Here is a 17,055-nt window from a genome sequence, read left to right as displayed (position 1 = left end):
AAAATGATGGAGGATTAGCAACAGGGGAGTGGGAGGAGGAGGGGGGAAGTATGGAGAATAAGTAATGCAACTTATTCTGGTAGATGGTAGGTAGAAAATAGACAGGGAGAGGGCAAAAATAGTATGGGAAATGTAGAAGCTAAAGAACTTATGATACATGGACATAAACTAAAGGGGGGGAATGTGGATGGGAGAGGGTGTGCAGGGTGGAGGGGAATGAAGGAGTGGTAATGGGACAACTCTAATAGCATAATCAATAAAATAAAATAAGAAAAAAATGAGTAAGGTTGGTCACTGAGGAGTAGTTCTTCACATGGGTTTTTTTTACCTATAATTGACATTTGGAAATTTAATTTTGGAGCTTACAGTATTGGTATGATTTTGATATAAGGGAACAGAAGCAGCTTACTATGAATCTGCCAGTGAGAGATGATGCATTGTGGTTGTGTAATATATTTGAAAAGGAAATCCTAACATGGCAAAAGGGTAGTAGATAGAAAGGAGGTGCCAGATGGACCAGTGACTGGGATGAAATTGGTCTGTCTTTTGAAGGAACCTCTGGGTCCTCTTTGAGTGTTAAAAGGGAAGCATACCTAGACACATTATTTATTTTTGGTACTCATGTTTTAGCGTTCCTGTAGTAGTACTGTCAAATCCCAGACTAAATTAGCAGAGCCATTTTCTGTGTGAAAAGCTCAGTATTTTTTACCCATCAGGGTTTTCTTGGGGAGTATGTTGCTCTTTCCTTGTTATATAGATTCCACTCTTTGGGACTTAGAGGCAGTTTCTCTCACCTTTATTGAGAACCCTTTCCAAAATCTAGCACTTAACTTCAAAAAGAGTAAATGTGTGTGTATATATATAAATCATCTAATTGCTAATAATTCTCTAGGTTACTGGGTAGACTATTTCAAATGATGTACTGATTTTGACTTCATAAGTTAAGTTCGTAATTATAGTGCCTGTCTATGCCAAGGTTGCCAGATCATTTCATAACCAGGTTGTCATGTGAACTGTTTGACAAAAAGTAAAATTACCTTTGTCCAATTATTCTAGGGCAACGACACTTTCCAATGCAGTCTCCTCCCTGGCAAGTACTGGCCTGTCTCTTACCAAAGTGGATGAAAGGGAAAAGCAAGCAGCATTAGAGGAAGAACAGGCTCGTTTAAAAGCTTTAAAGGTAGGTGTATGCATTCTTTTTATTTGGAAAAACAAGTATAGGTGTTCATAAAATAATTAGAACTTCTGTAAAAGGTAACAGTCTTTAGTGTGTAGTTATTTAAATGGGGCAAAACTCAGTACATAGTCTAATTTTTCATCGTGAAGTTGGATGACGGATAAAGTGTCAGAATACCTTTCTTCTATCACAACAAAATTAGAAAATGCTTTTGTTTAGAGGGCATTGCAAACATCTGGTTTCTGGATTCCTTATGGTAGTTACCTTTTTTAACAGGAACAGCGCCTAAAAGAACTTGCAAAGAAACCTCATACCTCTTTAACAACTGCAGCCTCTCCTGTGTCCACCTCAGCTGGGGGTATTATGACTGCACCAGCCATTGACATGTTTTCTACCCTTAGTTCTTCAAACAGGTGGGTGGAGAGGTTAAAGATTTCCTTGAATATTTAGGTTTGAAGACTTTCAATAGAAATTTTGCAGAACTTACCAGATATAGTTTGCTTTATCATTTGTCATCATAAATCACAAAGGAGGTGGTGATAAATGGAGGTAGAGGTATAATAAACTGAATGCAAAAGTGATAAGAGTTTGTATGTTGACTGTTTAGGAAATGGAAGATGGCTGGCCCAAATTTATATTACCATATTTTGCTGTGTGTAATGCGCTTCCGTGTAGAATGTGCACCCACGTTTTTGGCCCAAACTTCCAGAAAAAAAATCTTTTGTTTTAATTTTTCTAATTCAACTATTTTTTATTTATATTGAGAAGCTTGGTTTTTGTTTGTTTGTTTTAGAAAGGCATTTTAGCATTTACTTTTGAACATACAGATTTTGTTACTTCTTTCTAGAGTAACACTTTTAATACATAAGCATAAATAAAAGAATCAAAAACATTTATATAGGTAAGGAATTAGTAGTACCTATGTATAATGTGCATCCTTATTTTTCCCTCAGTAATTTGGGCAAAAAGCACACATTATACATGTCAAAATATGGTAATTGGAATGTAATGAGTTATCTCTTGGCAAACATTTCATTGTATAAAAATTAATAACTCTTGGAAATGCATATATATATGGATAATGGGTATGGTATGTATTTCAAAATATCCATAGATTACATATTAAATGTCTTTCATGTCTATTCCATGGTGTTAAACTCAGTAATCTGGAACACAGTAAGGGTTTAGTTGCCAGATTTCTATTGAAGCCCACCAGACCAATGTCACTAATCTTGTTGCTTAATTTAAGTGGCTTTTTAACAGTGGAAATATAATATTTCCAGGCAAATTAGAATAATTGGCTTTTTCAAATTTTCCCTGTCTTTTATCTCACAGTGGTTTAAAGTAGAAATGTGGTTGTCAGGTTGTGGTTCAAATCCTGGTTCTGTTATTTCTTAATTTTTTTTTTAATCTCAGTTTCCAAATAAGATAATGTATGGTGTAGATCAGGGCTTCCCAATCTTTAACAATCATCAGAATCATCTGGAGGGTGATTTCTGAGGACCAAGACTTTTCATTTCCAACAGGCTCCAGATAGGATTTAGCACAGTGTTTGGCACATGGTAAATGCACCGTAGAGAGTGATGAGGGGTTTTTTGTTGGCTTATCTTTGATTTTTATTGTTGTTACTGTTTATTTTATTAGCTCATCCTCAACAGGTCTTCTCTCCTACCTACTGACTTCTGTCACAGCTTAATGTAACTTTCATTAATTCAACTGCTCCCTGCTCCCTAAAGTCTTAGTCGATTTTTGGTGAATTTAGTTACATGTTTTTCTTTCAGCTTTATTTTTTCATTTTGTTTTTTGTATGTTGCTTTTCTTAATCCCCAAGAAATGACATTGAGTGTCAAATTTTCCACGTGGGGAGGGGAGATGAATGGCAAAGAATGTCAAATAAGGATGAAACAAGTGTTAGATGAGACACTTTTTAATAGTAATTGAAGGCAAATCTTACAGCCTATTACAGAATACTTATTACATATTCTAAATGTATTTATATATTTACTGATCTAATGATAAAAGTATTTTTTTTAATATCTAGAAGACAGGTGTTTGAAACAGTTTTTAGTGTAACTTAAAAGTGATCTATGCTGTGCTATACATAATGCTTCAATTCATGGCATCTCTAGGTTTTTGGTGTTTTGTTTTGTTTGTTTTTAAGTTATTCCTTAATTGCAGAAAAGTCTTGTGGTAAAAGGTGTATCATATAAGCAGTCCCCCTGGAATTGTGTAATGGGTAGCTCTGTTATAATTTTATGTCATGTATGCATGCGTGACTTTTTTCCTAAATTATTGATATGTTATTTAGATTATGAAGAACTAGAGATGAGATTTACTTTGTAGGGGTATTGGTGTTGCAAATGCAGTTGAAGTTCTTAAAAAATTAAAAGTGAGGAAGCAAATTTTCTTAAATAATTTTAAAATTGCCATGATGTTTCATATTTCTGAATCATGTTATTTGGGTTCATTTCAATAAGGAAATTGGTAGTTTAGTGGGGAAGTTAATTGATCCTTCCCTGAAGGATTATTATTATTATTTGAATCCTATGTAAACAGAAGATATGGTATTTGAATATTTTTCTAGGCCTCCTTAGAAATACGCTGTTGTATGAGGGATATGCCATTGTTACCTTGCTGAAACTTGTCCTCCTATTGAGATTTACATTATTGGGGTTTTCTCTTAGTTTTCTTTTTAATGTTCTTATTTATTGGGGTGGGAGAAGGGAGTGGCTAATGTAGGAAAGCTTATCAAATAATTAAATCAAAATATCTTTACAGCACATCAAAGCTACCAAATGATTTGCTTGATTTGCAACAGCCAACTTTTCACCCATCTGTACTTCCTATGTCAACTGCTTCTCAGGTAGCGAGTACATGGGGAGGTAAGCATTAATGAATTCTGCTTTGTATGTTGCATTGGCATCTGCCCTCCTTATTCTGTGGTATTTTACTTACCTATGTAGTTTTGATTATGCCTGGTACACGAGAACTTAGAAAATATTAAAATGGTAGTGAATCAGTTTGCCCTTTTAAAGACATTTTCATTTATTTATAAATGTAATTTTAGAATTTGTCTTCATTTAAATTGTGAAATGGGGTTTAATGAAGGTGAAATGAAAGACCAAATGTATAAGCATAAAATTATTCTTTCAGTGTTGAATTTCTACTCTGTAATCAGAAAATTGAATAATAGTCATTTCACTCTTGGTATAGAAAAAACGTTTACTTGGAGGGGGGAAAACTCATCTGATGTAAGTATATGATAAAGTTATAATAAAACTCATGGGATATTACCAGGCAATGAATGAACTATGTTCTGATCAGGAATGTCATAACAGACTTTATAGTACTTGTATTTAAAATGATGATTTAATTCAGATCTATAAGATTTTGGTATTCACAGGTTTTCCCCTAGTATTAACAGGAATGTTCTCTGCCCTTCAGTAGTTGCTTGATCTGGAGGTGACCATGTCATGACCATGATCTTGGCATCTTTGAAGGAGTAAGCCTGCTTTGTCCATGTTGATTTTTAAGCAGTCTTGCTTAGATAGTCTTGCCTGTTTTCAGATAATTTCCTTTGGTTGGTTTTGGTGCTTCTATTTGTTTGTATATATGAAAGTAGTATTTTATAAACACTCAAAAATTATTTAGGAAGGTAAGGAGATTCTGAGAAAGGACTCTGTCTAGAGAACTGTAGCAAATGAATGGCAAGCTACCTTAAAATTTATATGTGGCTCATATGTAAAATCTGAATTGTGATTGGCTTAACTCATAACAAAGATGAGGGGTTTTTTTGTTTTTTTTTTTTATAATTACTTCTTAAGGCTCTATTTTATATAGTAGAACATAATCTCTGTGAAGGCAGAAATTTTTAAATATTTTACTCAGTACTGTACCCCCAAAGTCTGATTTATAATAGGTAGTTGGAAATATTTGTTGAATGAATGGGCATTTTCTTTTTTTTTAGACAGGTTATTTCTGGTTCATAATTTAGGTCAGGAAATAGGAATAGTAAAACACTAAAATAATAGATGTTTAGAATAATTTTGTGAGCCATAACTTAATTAAAAACTAGTGGTCTCTGAAGGCAAGTTTAATTTAGCTAAAGCTTAAGATCTGGGAGCAGTAGTTTCTAGAAATTATAAGTTAGTTTAAAGTCAAATGTTTTACAGTTATTTATTTGAATGGAGTACAGAGAGCTATTTCAGGTTAGGAATGGAGTTTCTTAATGTTCTAATAATAAGCCCTAGTTTTAGTATTTTTCATCTGCCACAACTTGCTTATTTTTTGCTTATTGTAAATTGCTTTAGAAACGGGCAGTAGAAGTAGCACAGTCATTTAAGCAGTTTCACCTTGCTTCCTTTTAAAAGAGTAGTCTTTCTAAATTAAGTTTGAAAAGTTGTTTTTCTTATGATGAAAAATTTTACAGAAGGCTAATGACAACTAATACAGCATTAAAAAACTTAACACTGAAATTTTGTCTGGACATCATATAAAATTAATTTTTATAACAAGTTAAAGAATTTAACTATTTGGAATATTAACTGTTTGGAATTATTTTAAGTTCATATAGGAAGGCAAGTATACTGTTACCATAGGAGAATAATTTTAAGTAATTTCAGCCTCTAAGAATTGTTCTGTGTCCTATTATGAGAAATATTCCATAGCAGTCTATGTGTGGATACAATATGTTGGAATACATTTAATTATGTTTTCTTTTTCTTTTTTCTTTGTTATTTTGCCTTGTGTACAATTTTTGTCAAAAATTTCCCCGTATTTTAACATTAGGCTTGCTGTGTACAAGTGAGACTGTTAAAAGTGTTAAAAATATTAATCAGGTACAGTGGGAGCAAGTACAGAGGCAGAAAAGCTTATTATAAATGAGGAAAGGACAGTGATCTTTACTATGGACTCCTCAATTTAAGAAGAATTAAATGTTTTTAATGAACATTTTTTTATTGATTGATTTTCAAGAGAGAAGAAGGGAAAGAGAGAGAAACATTGATTTTTTTTGTTCTAGTTATTTATACATTAATTCATTGATTCTTGTATATGCCCTGGCAGGGGAATCAAACCCACAACCTTGAGATATTAGGACGACAACACTTTAACCAACTAAGTTACCCTTCTAGGTGAAAAATTAAATCTTGCCTTGACTTCCACATAAAGATATTTGGCTTCTGAGTTGGTGATAATTTCAGAGTTTTGGGTTTTGCATATTGGATAGTTGAAGAGAATTTTAAGCAAAAATTTTGACTGCTTTTTTAACGTAGTGGATTGTTCATTTCCATGCAATTCAAATTAAGATTTTTTTTACTTTATTGTTAAGATTAAAGTTAGACTGAGATAAATAAATAAATCTTACAGTAAAATGCTTTGATTATAATGATACATTTTAAAAGATTTTGAAATTAACCATTTACCTTTACATTTGAAATACGTAACATTTTACCTTGTGCTGCTTTTATAGTGCCAAAACAGATATTTATTTTTGATGATTATATTATTCTGTGCTTCTCTTGCTTTTCATTTGCTAAAAATGGATGTTAACAGATTAGAAATTTAATTTAGTTCTTACCATAAGCACCACAGAGATGATGTATATTCCCAGTCACAGATAGGTTAGTGATACAGAGTTAAAGGGAAGTAAGGTTTGTATGTTTATGTGAAAGGCATTTAAGATTCTGTCGAAAAGAGAGAACACAAGCCTTCCTGTTCCTCTCATTATGTTATTAATGAGCCTTTGATTTTTCAAGAAATGGTCTGGGGTCTAAACAAGCACTTGGTATTGAATACAAATATCTGAGACAATTTAAGTTTTCATTGCTTTGAAAACATTTAAAACAGATCTAAAAATATACAGTATTATCAACTTAGTACACTGTTGTATATTTTAAGCAGGATTTTAAAATTTAATTCAGGCCAAAAAGAATTTTCCATTCTGAAGTTTAATTTGCTTTACTCTCAGCTGGCATGAAATGTAATGTTTTTTGAAAAAAAAACTCAATTTTCTGTGTGTAAAGACTAGACTATGACTGGACTGGTTCTATTTTAATGTCTTTTTTTACTTTTTGAATTATTTTTCTATGCCTCTAGTGTAACAAAATTAAACTTCCAAATTAATAATGATAAAAATAATGGAAAATGTAATTTTAAAAAGTTTAAGGAATTTAGAGTAAAGTTGCTGGTCTAGTGAGTGAAGTTTAAGTTGGAATAGCTAGGACATGATATTTTTGTTTTAATGAATGTTTTTATTATTTATAGTACAGTGTCCATTCCTACATTAACATTATCTAGAGTACCTGTAGTATTCTGTCAAGTAGTTTAAAAGCTGGTTTTTCTTGTAGTCTTACTGACTTCAATATATATGCACTTGTATATTCTTCTCTAGGATGTTTTGAATAATAAAAAATGATTGATATTATTATGCACATGGGTAAAACACTATCAATCAGTAGAACAGCAGATAACTAGTGACCTTTCCCAAACACATATTTTCTCATAAACCAGTGGATCTGTTGGAGAAAAGTATGTCTTTTTTTTTTTTAATGACTTCTCACGTGGCTTCTATTGCATGGAAAACTAGAGAGGTGTTCTTTGTTGCTCATGGTCCAACAAAATGTAATGTACTTTAAAACTCCATGCCACTATTGCATATTTAAAAACAGGACTTTGATCCAAACTGATCAACTCTAAACTTAATGCAGCTCTTCTACAAGAGAGTGATCGATCATTATAATTTTATTTAATATGGAAAATCTAACATGCCTATTTTCAACTTTTTATTTCTGAATTATTTTTTTCTGATTCTTTTTCCTCATTGTTCCATTTATTGAAGAGTGGAGGGGGAAAGATATTAAAACATGATTCATTTGAGTTTGAATAGTACACGCAAGAGTTTTGATACCTTTGTAGGACTTTACTTTTGGCTGTCAATTGATGTTCCATATTAATGCTTAATTCCTAGAAAGTGCCTTACATGATACAAATATTAATGTTTTTTTAAATATTTTTATTAATGTTTTTAAAAGATTATATTTAAGTCAGTCACCTCAATATTCCCTTTATATTTTTCTTTTGTAAACATATGTGGGATTTGTGTACACATGCCTTGAATTTATTGACTTTAAAGAAAGTATGCCTGTGTCATAGTGAATGACTGGTCTTAGGCCATTGCTGCCTTCTTATTGTTCCATCACACAGTTTTAGAGTAAAATATAGTGCTTGATACTGTGAAGGTACCATGGTATTCAGTAAGGCCACAAATTAGAGTAGACAACGGGTTGTTGTCTTTTCACTTTTTATTGTGTTTACAAGAGAAAAAATTCTGACACTATGTTTTTGCTACTCTGTATTTTCCTCTCTCCATGTACGTAAGGTAGAATGCATGGTTTTCAATCATTAGAATGACGATTATCTTGAATGAGATATAGGTGCATTAAATACTGGATTCTAAAACAATTTTATGTGTAGAATTTGGTAATCGTGTGTATATATGCTAACATTCTAGTAGGGAATAATACTTTTGTTATTTCTTCAACAAAATTTTAAAGCTGAGTCTTTAAAACTCTTAGCTCGGCCTTTAAAGCTGTTCAGTCTACCAAATGGCCTTTGTTCTTAATTTTCTAAAATCCCTTTCCCCATCATTAGATCTTTTCTTCATCTTTATTTTCTTATTTTCTACCTCTGAACCTATACAAGAGTTACCAGCTTTTTGAGTAAACATAGCTGTGCCACCAAAGCCAATATATTCCCATCTAGGGCTGGAAAATAGGTTGAGGTGGATGGCTGTTTTACAGAAGCATTTTGTTTATTACTCTTTTTTAACTACCTGATGCTATGGCTTCTTAATGCGGGAAAGCAGATCTGTCCTTAGTGTGCTACTATTAATGTTTTTTTTTTTTTCCTGAGAATTCACTTTAAAATATGTTAAATGCAGTTCTCCTTCTTGTTGATTAGGTATTTTTGCATTTAAGATTAATAAACAATAATATAGCTACTACTTTTCACTTTGCATCTTTTGACTAATTACAATACTAATTAATTTACTTCCTTTCTTCATTTTGCTGTAATGCACTGGACTACACAGATCCTTTCTCTGCTACTGTAGATGCTGTTGATGATGCCATTCCAAGCTTAAATCCTTTCCTCACAAAAAGTAGTGGTGATGTTCACCTTCCCATTTCTTCAGATGTATCCACTTTTACTACTAGGACACCTACTCATGAAATGTTTGTTGGTAATGTACCATTTAACCTTTCTTTCCAATTAATGTTTATACTGCCTAAGGATTTTTTTAACGTATCCATTCATTATTTTTTAAAGCACTGAAATAATTACTTTGGATTTTAATATCAAGTTTTAAAATAACTGGATAGCAATAATGTAGTGAAGGTTTTTTAATTAACACAAATATTCCTAATTTCATTTAATGCGAGGTTTTAGGAAAGGAAATTTCCTTTGAAGTTGGACTTTAAATTTAGTGTTTTGTTATCTATCATATTATATTGCAATTCTCAGGCTGTCTAGCATCACATGCTGCATCCTGTTTATTAGTTACAAGAGCTGGTTATTAGGAGAGTTGGGTGAAGAATAACATTCCTTAAACTTACACATTTATGTGTGCTTATATTTTTCCTTTGTATTTGTGGGAGAGAGTGCTTATAATAGTAGCTTTCAGGGTGGTTATACTAGTAGCTGTCATAATTTTTTCCCCTTTTTGACTGAATAACCTTTAATTGCAGTAAATTTCACACCAGGATTACTCAAGAAGAGTACATTTTTAAGTATATATGAAACAAATGTTTTTTGAATCCTGCTAAAATGATGCTAAACCTCCCTTAAAAGATGGTGAAACTGCTTTTATAAAAATCAACATAATTACTTAAGGTGACACAAATTTAAATCTTTGATTAAAGCACCATGCAGAAAGTCATCAATGTAACCCTGAGATATAGAGCATGTGGCCACACTCTGATTATTCTGTTAGATATATCTGAGAAGGAGGAAGGGAGGTGACTAAGAAGGCAATAGTTGGAAATTTAAGAACATTCTAAGGCAGGTACTCTAGTTGTATATAACTAGTCTGATAGCTCCAAAGTGTAATTATGGATTACGATAATTCCTTTGTGTCACTGTAATACATTAAGAATTGTATAAAAAGTAGTTGAAACTAAATTTCACATTTTGTTATTTTTTAGAAAATTTGTCAAATAGAGTCCTTTATTTGCTTGATAGTGAGAGGTTACTAGAGTTATCCTTGGAGGTTTTTTTTAAATTTCTTACAAGTTTATATTTTCTTTTTATTTACTATGTATGAACTAGTATATGTTTAGTAAATATGGCTGCTCATGGCTTTTTAGTCAGTTTTCTTAATTTGGAGATAGGAACAAATGTCTTCACTTTGGGCCATATGTTATTTCCTGTTTTAGGTTAGAACAGTGCATGGGCTTCAGGCTCTCACATCTGTATGCACTGAAGAGGGACAGAATGGTAGGCAGCAACTTTAAGCTAAAGGTCCTGGCTATTTCACATTCAAACAGAAGCAGAATAAAAAAATAAAAGCCATTATATGAGAGTGATAGAATTATTTTGGCTCTTCAAGGAAGGTCTGTAACCAGAGGAATGTATATTGGAAATGTCATTTTCCTAATGTTTCTTAAGTTAAAGAGCTATGGGTTGAGACGAAGAAGACCAAAAACCAAAGCAGATTAGTAAAATTAATGGCCTTTTATAGCCAAGGTGAGCAGGTGCATTTGAAAATCAAAATAATAAAACTGGTGATTCAGTTTTCAAAGACTTCCAGCTCAACACTCATGCTGGTAGAGTATTACTACCATTTTATGATGAATCACCTGAGTCCCAGAAAAGTTAAATCAACTGAGATAGCCCGGTTATTGGGAGCAAAGCCTGAAGCAGCAGACTTGCAACTTTGCCCTGTAAAGTTCTTTTCACTTAAGAAAGTACAGACTTCCATTTAAGTCTTTATATTCTCTTTCTGAGAGCAAATAGCACAAATGAAAGTATACTAGAAAAACCTACATATGCTGATTTTTGTCAATAGAGAAAAAAACTTGTTAAATACTCATTTTTTAATGAAAATGAGTACAAAAAGGGAAATTAAAAATCAAACATGTCAGTCATTAAGCATTAGTCTAGAATAGGGGTCAGCAAACTCATTCCTAAAAGGTCAGATTGTAAATATTTTTGGCTTGTGAGCCACATAGTCTCTGTTGCAACTACTCAACTTTGACATTATAGCCTTGAAAGCAGCCACAGAAAATACATAAACATAAGAACATGGCTGTGTTCCAAAACTTTATTTACAAAGACATGCAGCTGTAGTTTGCTGATGCCTCTATAGATGAGACTTTTTAAATAAGAAGGCTTACAACCCAAGTTAAGTTTCTAAGAAGTTGAGTAATAAAAATTCCAGTAGTTTCTTACTCAGTAGTAAAAGCATGAAAGGACCACCCAAGGTGTGCCATTCCTAGAGCTGCATCACCTGTTTAGCCACTGCCCACACACTGTCATTTAAAACAACTAAATTTTAAATAAAATTAAAACTTGACTTCATCAATTGTACTAGCCACATTTTTCATTGCTCAGTGGCACATGTGACTAGCCACTACCATATTGTACACAAGAGATTTATAGAACATTTCTATTATTAGAAAGTTCTACTGGCTAGTTGTGCTCTGGAACAGTGGTCAGCACACTTCATGTGTAAAGACCCAGATAGTAAATACTTGCATGTTTACAGGATACATAAAATCTTGATTGTACATTTTTCTTGTCTCTCATTTTGTTTTCTTTCCTTTCTTTCATTTTAACAACCCTTTTAAAATGTAAAAACTTTTTATCTCACAGGGTCTTACAAAAATAGGCCAAGCCTATAGTTTGCCAACCACTGCTTTGTAGGATTAAGAACAACCCATAAAATCAGAGGTTATGTAGCCTCCACAAGCCCTGTTAGAGGAGGACATTGATCTCATGATGCGATGCTGAGTGTATTGGGTAGCTTGTCCTCATTAAAGTTACAAGAGCTCTGAATTATATGTAAGTCAGGGGCAATGGGTGGTAGTTCTGGCTATGCCATGCCTGTAACCTTGCCTAGACCTGCTTCCTCATATGTAAAATAAGACATTAGACAACAGATTAATATTAGCTAAAAAGCCAACTGCTTCATTTTTTTTAATCTAAGCAGATACAGTTTTGGTTATTTTGAAAAATGTGTTATGAATATAATATGTATTTTAAATATAGTACTCATAATGAAGACTTAAGTGCTCTTTTTAGTAAGTTTTCATTTGAAAATGCCAAGTACCTGGACTCCCCTGGGTTTTTGTTTGTTTTCAGTTACTCCATTTTACTTTTAACTGTGCTCCACCGCCACCCCCCCCCCCCCCACCTATATATCTTGTTAGAATCTTTTTTTTTTAAAGAATTATTCTTATTTTATTTCTGGAGAAGTTTGATCAGATGCAGTAACACTGATTCCAGGTGAGGGAGGACAGAGGCATGGGTACCCCTAAAGCAACTAGCATCCTGTGGCCCAGAATACCCCACCCTCACTCCCAGACCTGGGCTCCCTTCAGTTTCAGGTAAATAAAGAGAAGATCTGCACAGTGAGTCTTGGGAGGATCTACCTCCTGCACCCGCCCCCTCCAGGCAGAGGTGTCTGAGCACAAACTATTTACAGTATTCACGCCCACTATACTCCACCAAACCAAGGCACCTTGTCAGATTGTTTTTCTGATACTCAGGCTTATCCTAATACTATCCTTATATGCCGTGGCCCTTCTACTATAGCTGCTTTATATTTGAGAGTATGTAATGGTATCTCTAAAATTTATCCATTAATGCAAGAGGAATTTCCTTTTATTGTTTTTCTTAAAATGAATTTTTAAAATATTTGTAAGGAAAAATACTTGATTTTAAAGAACAGATCAATAGTTGCTGAATTTTGTTTCCTTGATTAAACTCATTATTGTATTGTGAATGGATACCTGTCATCTTTCAGTTACTTTCATTTATACTCAAAACTTTAAAAATTCTCAGAAAAGTTTGTAACATTTTAATGTTATAGACTTAATGGAATCTAAAGCTGTTTGGATAGGTGTAATGATAGAACAGTAGATAACTTTGACTTAAGTTGTTGTACAGCTATTATGGAGATTCTGCTGGACAGAAACATGCTTTTCCAGCACTATGCAAAGGGCATAGAAATGGCATGCAGTTCCCAGAGAAGTGTGGCCAATTTGATATTATCTCTGTCTTTCCGAATATATTTAAGGCCAATGCAGTAGCATTAAAACATTGAAATCCAGCTGGTTTTTTGTGTGTGTTTGTACATAGGAGTTGATTACCTACTTACTATTAAAAAGTAAGTTTGACATAACTGAAGAACTGAGATTTTTGTTGACTGGCAGTAAGAATTGGATGTGGTTAAAAGTACTTAAAATTGAATATATGAGAGCATTAGATGGAAAGAATTTGTTTGGAATGAAGTAAATTTGGTTTGGATTCCAGTTCTACTCCCTAACCTGTGTGTGGCTTAACCCAAGCTTTTAACCTTTCTAAACCTATGAAAATTGGGATAGTAACGTCTTGTAGGATTGCTTTGAGGTTTATCTATCTGACTCTATAACATCCAGCACTATCCCTGGCACATAGGATTATCATTAAAACTATTCTTAAAAACTATCTTGTGTATGCAGATTATTTTGTTTTTGGAATATACTTTTTACCTAAATTATTATTTAATCATCAGGTACAGTTTTGAGCACTGATTGTTTTTGCATTGCTTTTAAATTTTAAAATTGCCAAGGGTTGTTTACTTTTTTGGCCAACATTTTCTGTTAAAAGCTCAAGAAGTTCCTAAAACTTGAATAGTCCTAATGAATAGATATGATTAATTTCTGTAGCTAAGATAATAATTAATTTTTTTACCTACTGGTTTATATAAGATGAATTACTTAGGATAAACTGAAAACCCCTAATAGATTCTATAATCAAACAAATTGGGGCTTAAGCCTTTTTTTTAAAGATTTTATATATTTATTTTTAGAAAGAGAGAGGAAGGGAGAGAGAAAGAGAGGGAGAGAAACATCAACATGTGGTTGCCTCTTGTGCACCCCACACCAGGGACCTGGCCCACAACCCAGGCATATGCCCTGACTGGGAATCAAACCGGTGACCCTTTGGTTCTCAGGTCCATGCTCAATCCACTGAGCCACACCAGCCAGGGCAGGGTATAATTCTTGATTCCTTGGGTAAATTTTATAATCTCTTAGTTCCCTAATCTGTAAAATAAGAATAATAACTATCATAGGGTTATTATGAGGTTTAATACCATGTCTGTAAAGCCTTTGCATGGTGTTTAATAGAAATTAATAAATAGTAGCAGTTCCTTTCAGAAAAATGTACAAGTTGTCATTTATCAGGGAACTACCACCAAAATCCATTAACAATCCAGCTAATTTTTCTTAAAGGTGTTTGAAATATCTTACTGTCCCCAAAGCTTATTCAGCTTGTACCTTTCTGTTAATATATTATCATCCTCTTGCAATTTGCCCTGAAGGGCAGTGGTTTCTAAATGTTCATCTATGAAGTAGTGTTGGTTAGTGACAGTTTTCACTAGGCCTTAGTGAAGTGAAAGTGTAGGCAGTTCAACGTAGTGACTATTTCTTAAAGTGGACCTTAACTCAAAGAGTCTGTTCACCTTTTTTTTTTTTTTTGGTCTCTAAAATTTCCTTTTGTAATGGTAATACTAATTTTGTAACTTTTAAAAATTAAAGGTTGACAACCCTTGACAGTATTCCAAAAAATGATCCAGGGACAGAGGGCCAGTAAGTTGATAATGGATGGGCATTGAAATTATAATGCAGAACTCTTACCTTTAAGGTGTGTGTGTTATCAGCATTTATTAATTACTTAAAAAACTGTTACTTTGAAAGTATGTTGCTTGCTTCCATGGTTGTGAATCAGCTATTATGGTTTATTTAAAATTTCATGTTTACGTGTTTTCTCTGTCTATGTAGAGCCTTTTTAAGTTTGAGCTACTAGCTTTGAATTACTTGTATACTTCCAAACCTTTTATACTTTTAGGTGATAATGTAATTTCACAGATTGGTCCTCCTGGGAACCTTAGAAGATAGCGCCTCTCTTTACAGAAAGTAATAAAGTTGTTTTTGTGTTATTGTAAAAGATAGGCTTATGTCTAATTATCAACCAAATTCTAGAAAGTCAGGACAGAATAGCAGAAGAAAAATAGGAATTTGATATGCTTACTGTCCTAGTTATAAATTATTGTTCCATGTGTCTTCTAATGCTCAGTGACATTATAGCCAATATTGTTTCCAGAATGATTTAAAGAACAATTTATATGCTTCTCACACTGTAATGATAGCGTGGACACATAATTTAGCATGATAGATTTTTTGTCTTTCTTGAGTAGATATATTGATTGTTTTTGTAAGGAAAAGAACCAGTAAACCAATGGTGTAATTTTTAAACAGCTTGTGCAGTTTAAAATGCTGCTAAATTGTCAAGTCTGTATAATTTTAGGAACCTTTTGACTAATGGTCAGATTTATGTATTATTTTGTATTTTGATAGTATTTGTGCTCTCATTGTATGACTGATGTCTTTGAGTTAAGAGTATTTTAAGGGTTAAGTACATAAGGAAATAAGATCTTATTTGTACATTCTTTTTAAAGTTTGTGCCATTCAGAATATTCACGCTATGATATGAAATGCTACTTTTAAAGTAGTGTTATTGATGCGTACTAGATTGTGTGAGTCATTGTTAATAATAAGTCATTGCTTTCTGGCCCCTGTCTCTGAGGACTTTTTTGGACTTTTCACAAAATCTTGTCCTACTTTTTATTATTTTGTTTTTTTAAGACCAATTTTTTGTTACAACATTATATTATACTTCTTTATATCTTGGTGTGGTATACATTAAGAATTCAAAGTGAGATTCTGATAGACTGAAAGTCCTTCAGCAGTTGGAAGAGGAAGAAAGAGAGCCTATATTAACTTCTCCTTACTGATACAGTTGTTAGTCTAATATCAGATTTTCTTTCTTTCCTTTCTCTCTCTATTTCTCCCTCCCTCCCTTCCTTCCTTCCTTCCTCCCTCCCTTCCTCCCTTCTTCCTTTTTTGCATTCTGGGTTCATAGAATTTAGAGATGGAAGAAAACTTAGGAGCCATTTATTACAGCCTTTATTAACAAAGTGAAAGAATTCCTTCTTTGTGATCTTTGCTAGACTATTCTCTATTTGGGCATATACTCGGCGATTTGAAAGCTCCCCGAGCCATGTGAGAATCGTAATAATTTTAGACTTAAAATTTAGATTTTTTAATTCTTCTTAGCTCCTGGAAATTCAGAACCTCATCTCACAAAAATACAACCTTACACGATTGAAAACCTTATATTTGTTACCTCAGTGTAGTCTGGTTTCATGAGCTGGGTGTTTGTTGACTTCATACCACTAGCATCAGTATAAAACAGACAAGAAAGAATAAGGGTTGCTATTTATTATGTTCTGATATTTTAGACTAGAGTTAAGTAAATTAGCATGTTTGATGGTATATTTGTCAGCCCCAATGCTGGAAATAATAGGTTGAAGTTGGAGTTCAAAATGGTCTGGTTTGTTGGGGTGGGGGGTGGGCTTTGATATTCCACAGGCACCATGATACAAGGAGAATGTAAGGATTAGTGGGCTGTAACTTTCAGAATCTTGTCACATCTGAAATTAATGTAACCATATAACTTTTTATTAATCACTGAAGGAAGGAAAGAGAGAAATATGGAAGGTGAATTGGTAGAAGGAAAAAGACTTAGAGGTATTAAATGGATTCATCTATTTTTAA

General features: G+C 33.0%; 1 protein-coding gene across 12 annotated transcripts in view; it reads left to right on the top strand.

Moving 5' to 3' along the window:
* Window positions 1–17,055, top strand: part of PICALM (phosphatidylinositol binding clathrin assembly protein) — a 122,107-nt gene that overhangs the window by 80,321 nt on the left and 24,731 nt on the right. For 5 of the 12 annotated variants that reach the window (XM_045817885.1, XM_045817884.1, XM_045817881.1 and 2 more), the window contains exons 10-13: window positions 1,057–1,180; window positions 1,454–1,590; window positions 3,956–4,059; window positions 9,267–9,416. In XM_045817885.1, the coding sequence (XP_045673841.1) occupies window positions 1,057–1,180; window positions 1,454–1,590; window positions 3,956–4,059; window positions 9,267–9,416 (515 nt within the window). The remainder of the gene's footprint in view (window positions 1–1,056; window positions 1,181–1,453; window positions 1,591–3,955; window positions 4,060–9,266; window positions 9,417–17,055) is intronic. The other 7 variants (XM_045817891.1, XM_045817892.1, XM_045817890.1 and 4 more) reach the window with 2 other exon arrangements.

Source organism: Phyllostomus hastatus, unplaced genomic scaffold (assembly GCF_019186645.2).
Source record: "Phyllostomus hastatus isolate PE091 unplaced genomic scaffold, TTU_PhHast_1.1 phas_scaffold_317, whole genome shotgun sequence".
Lineage (NCBI taxonomy): Eukaryota > Metazoa > Chordata > Mammalia > Chiroptera > Phyllostomidae > Phyllostomus > Phyllostomus hastatus.
Note: the sequence above shows the minus strand (reverse complement) of the source record. Positions and strands in the feature narration are given on the sequence as shown.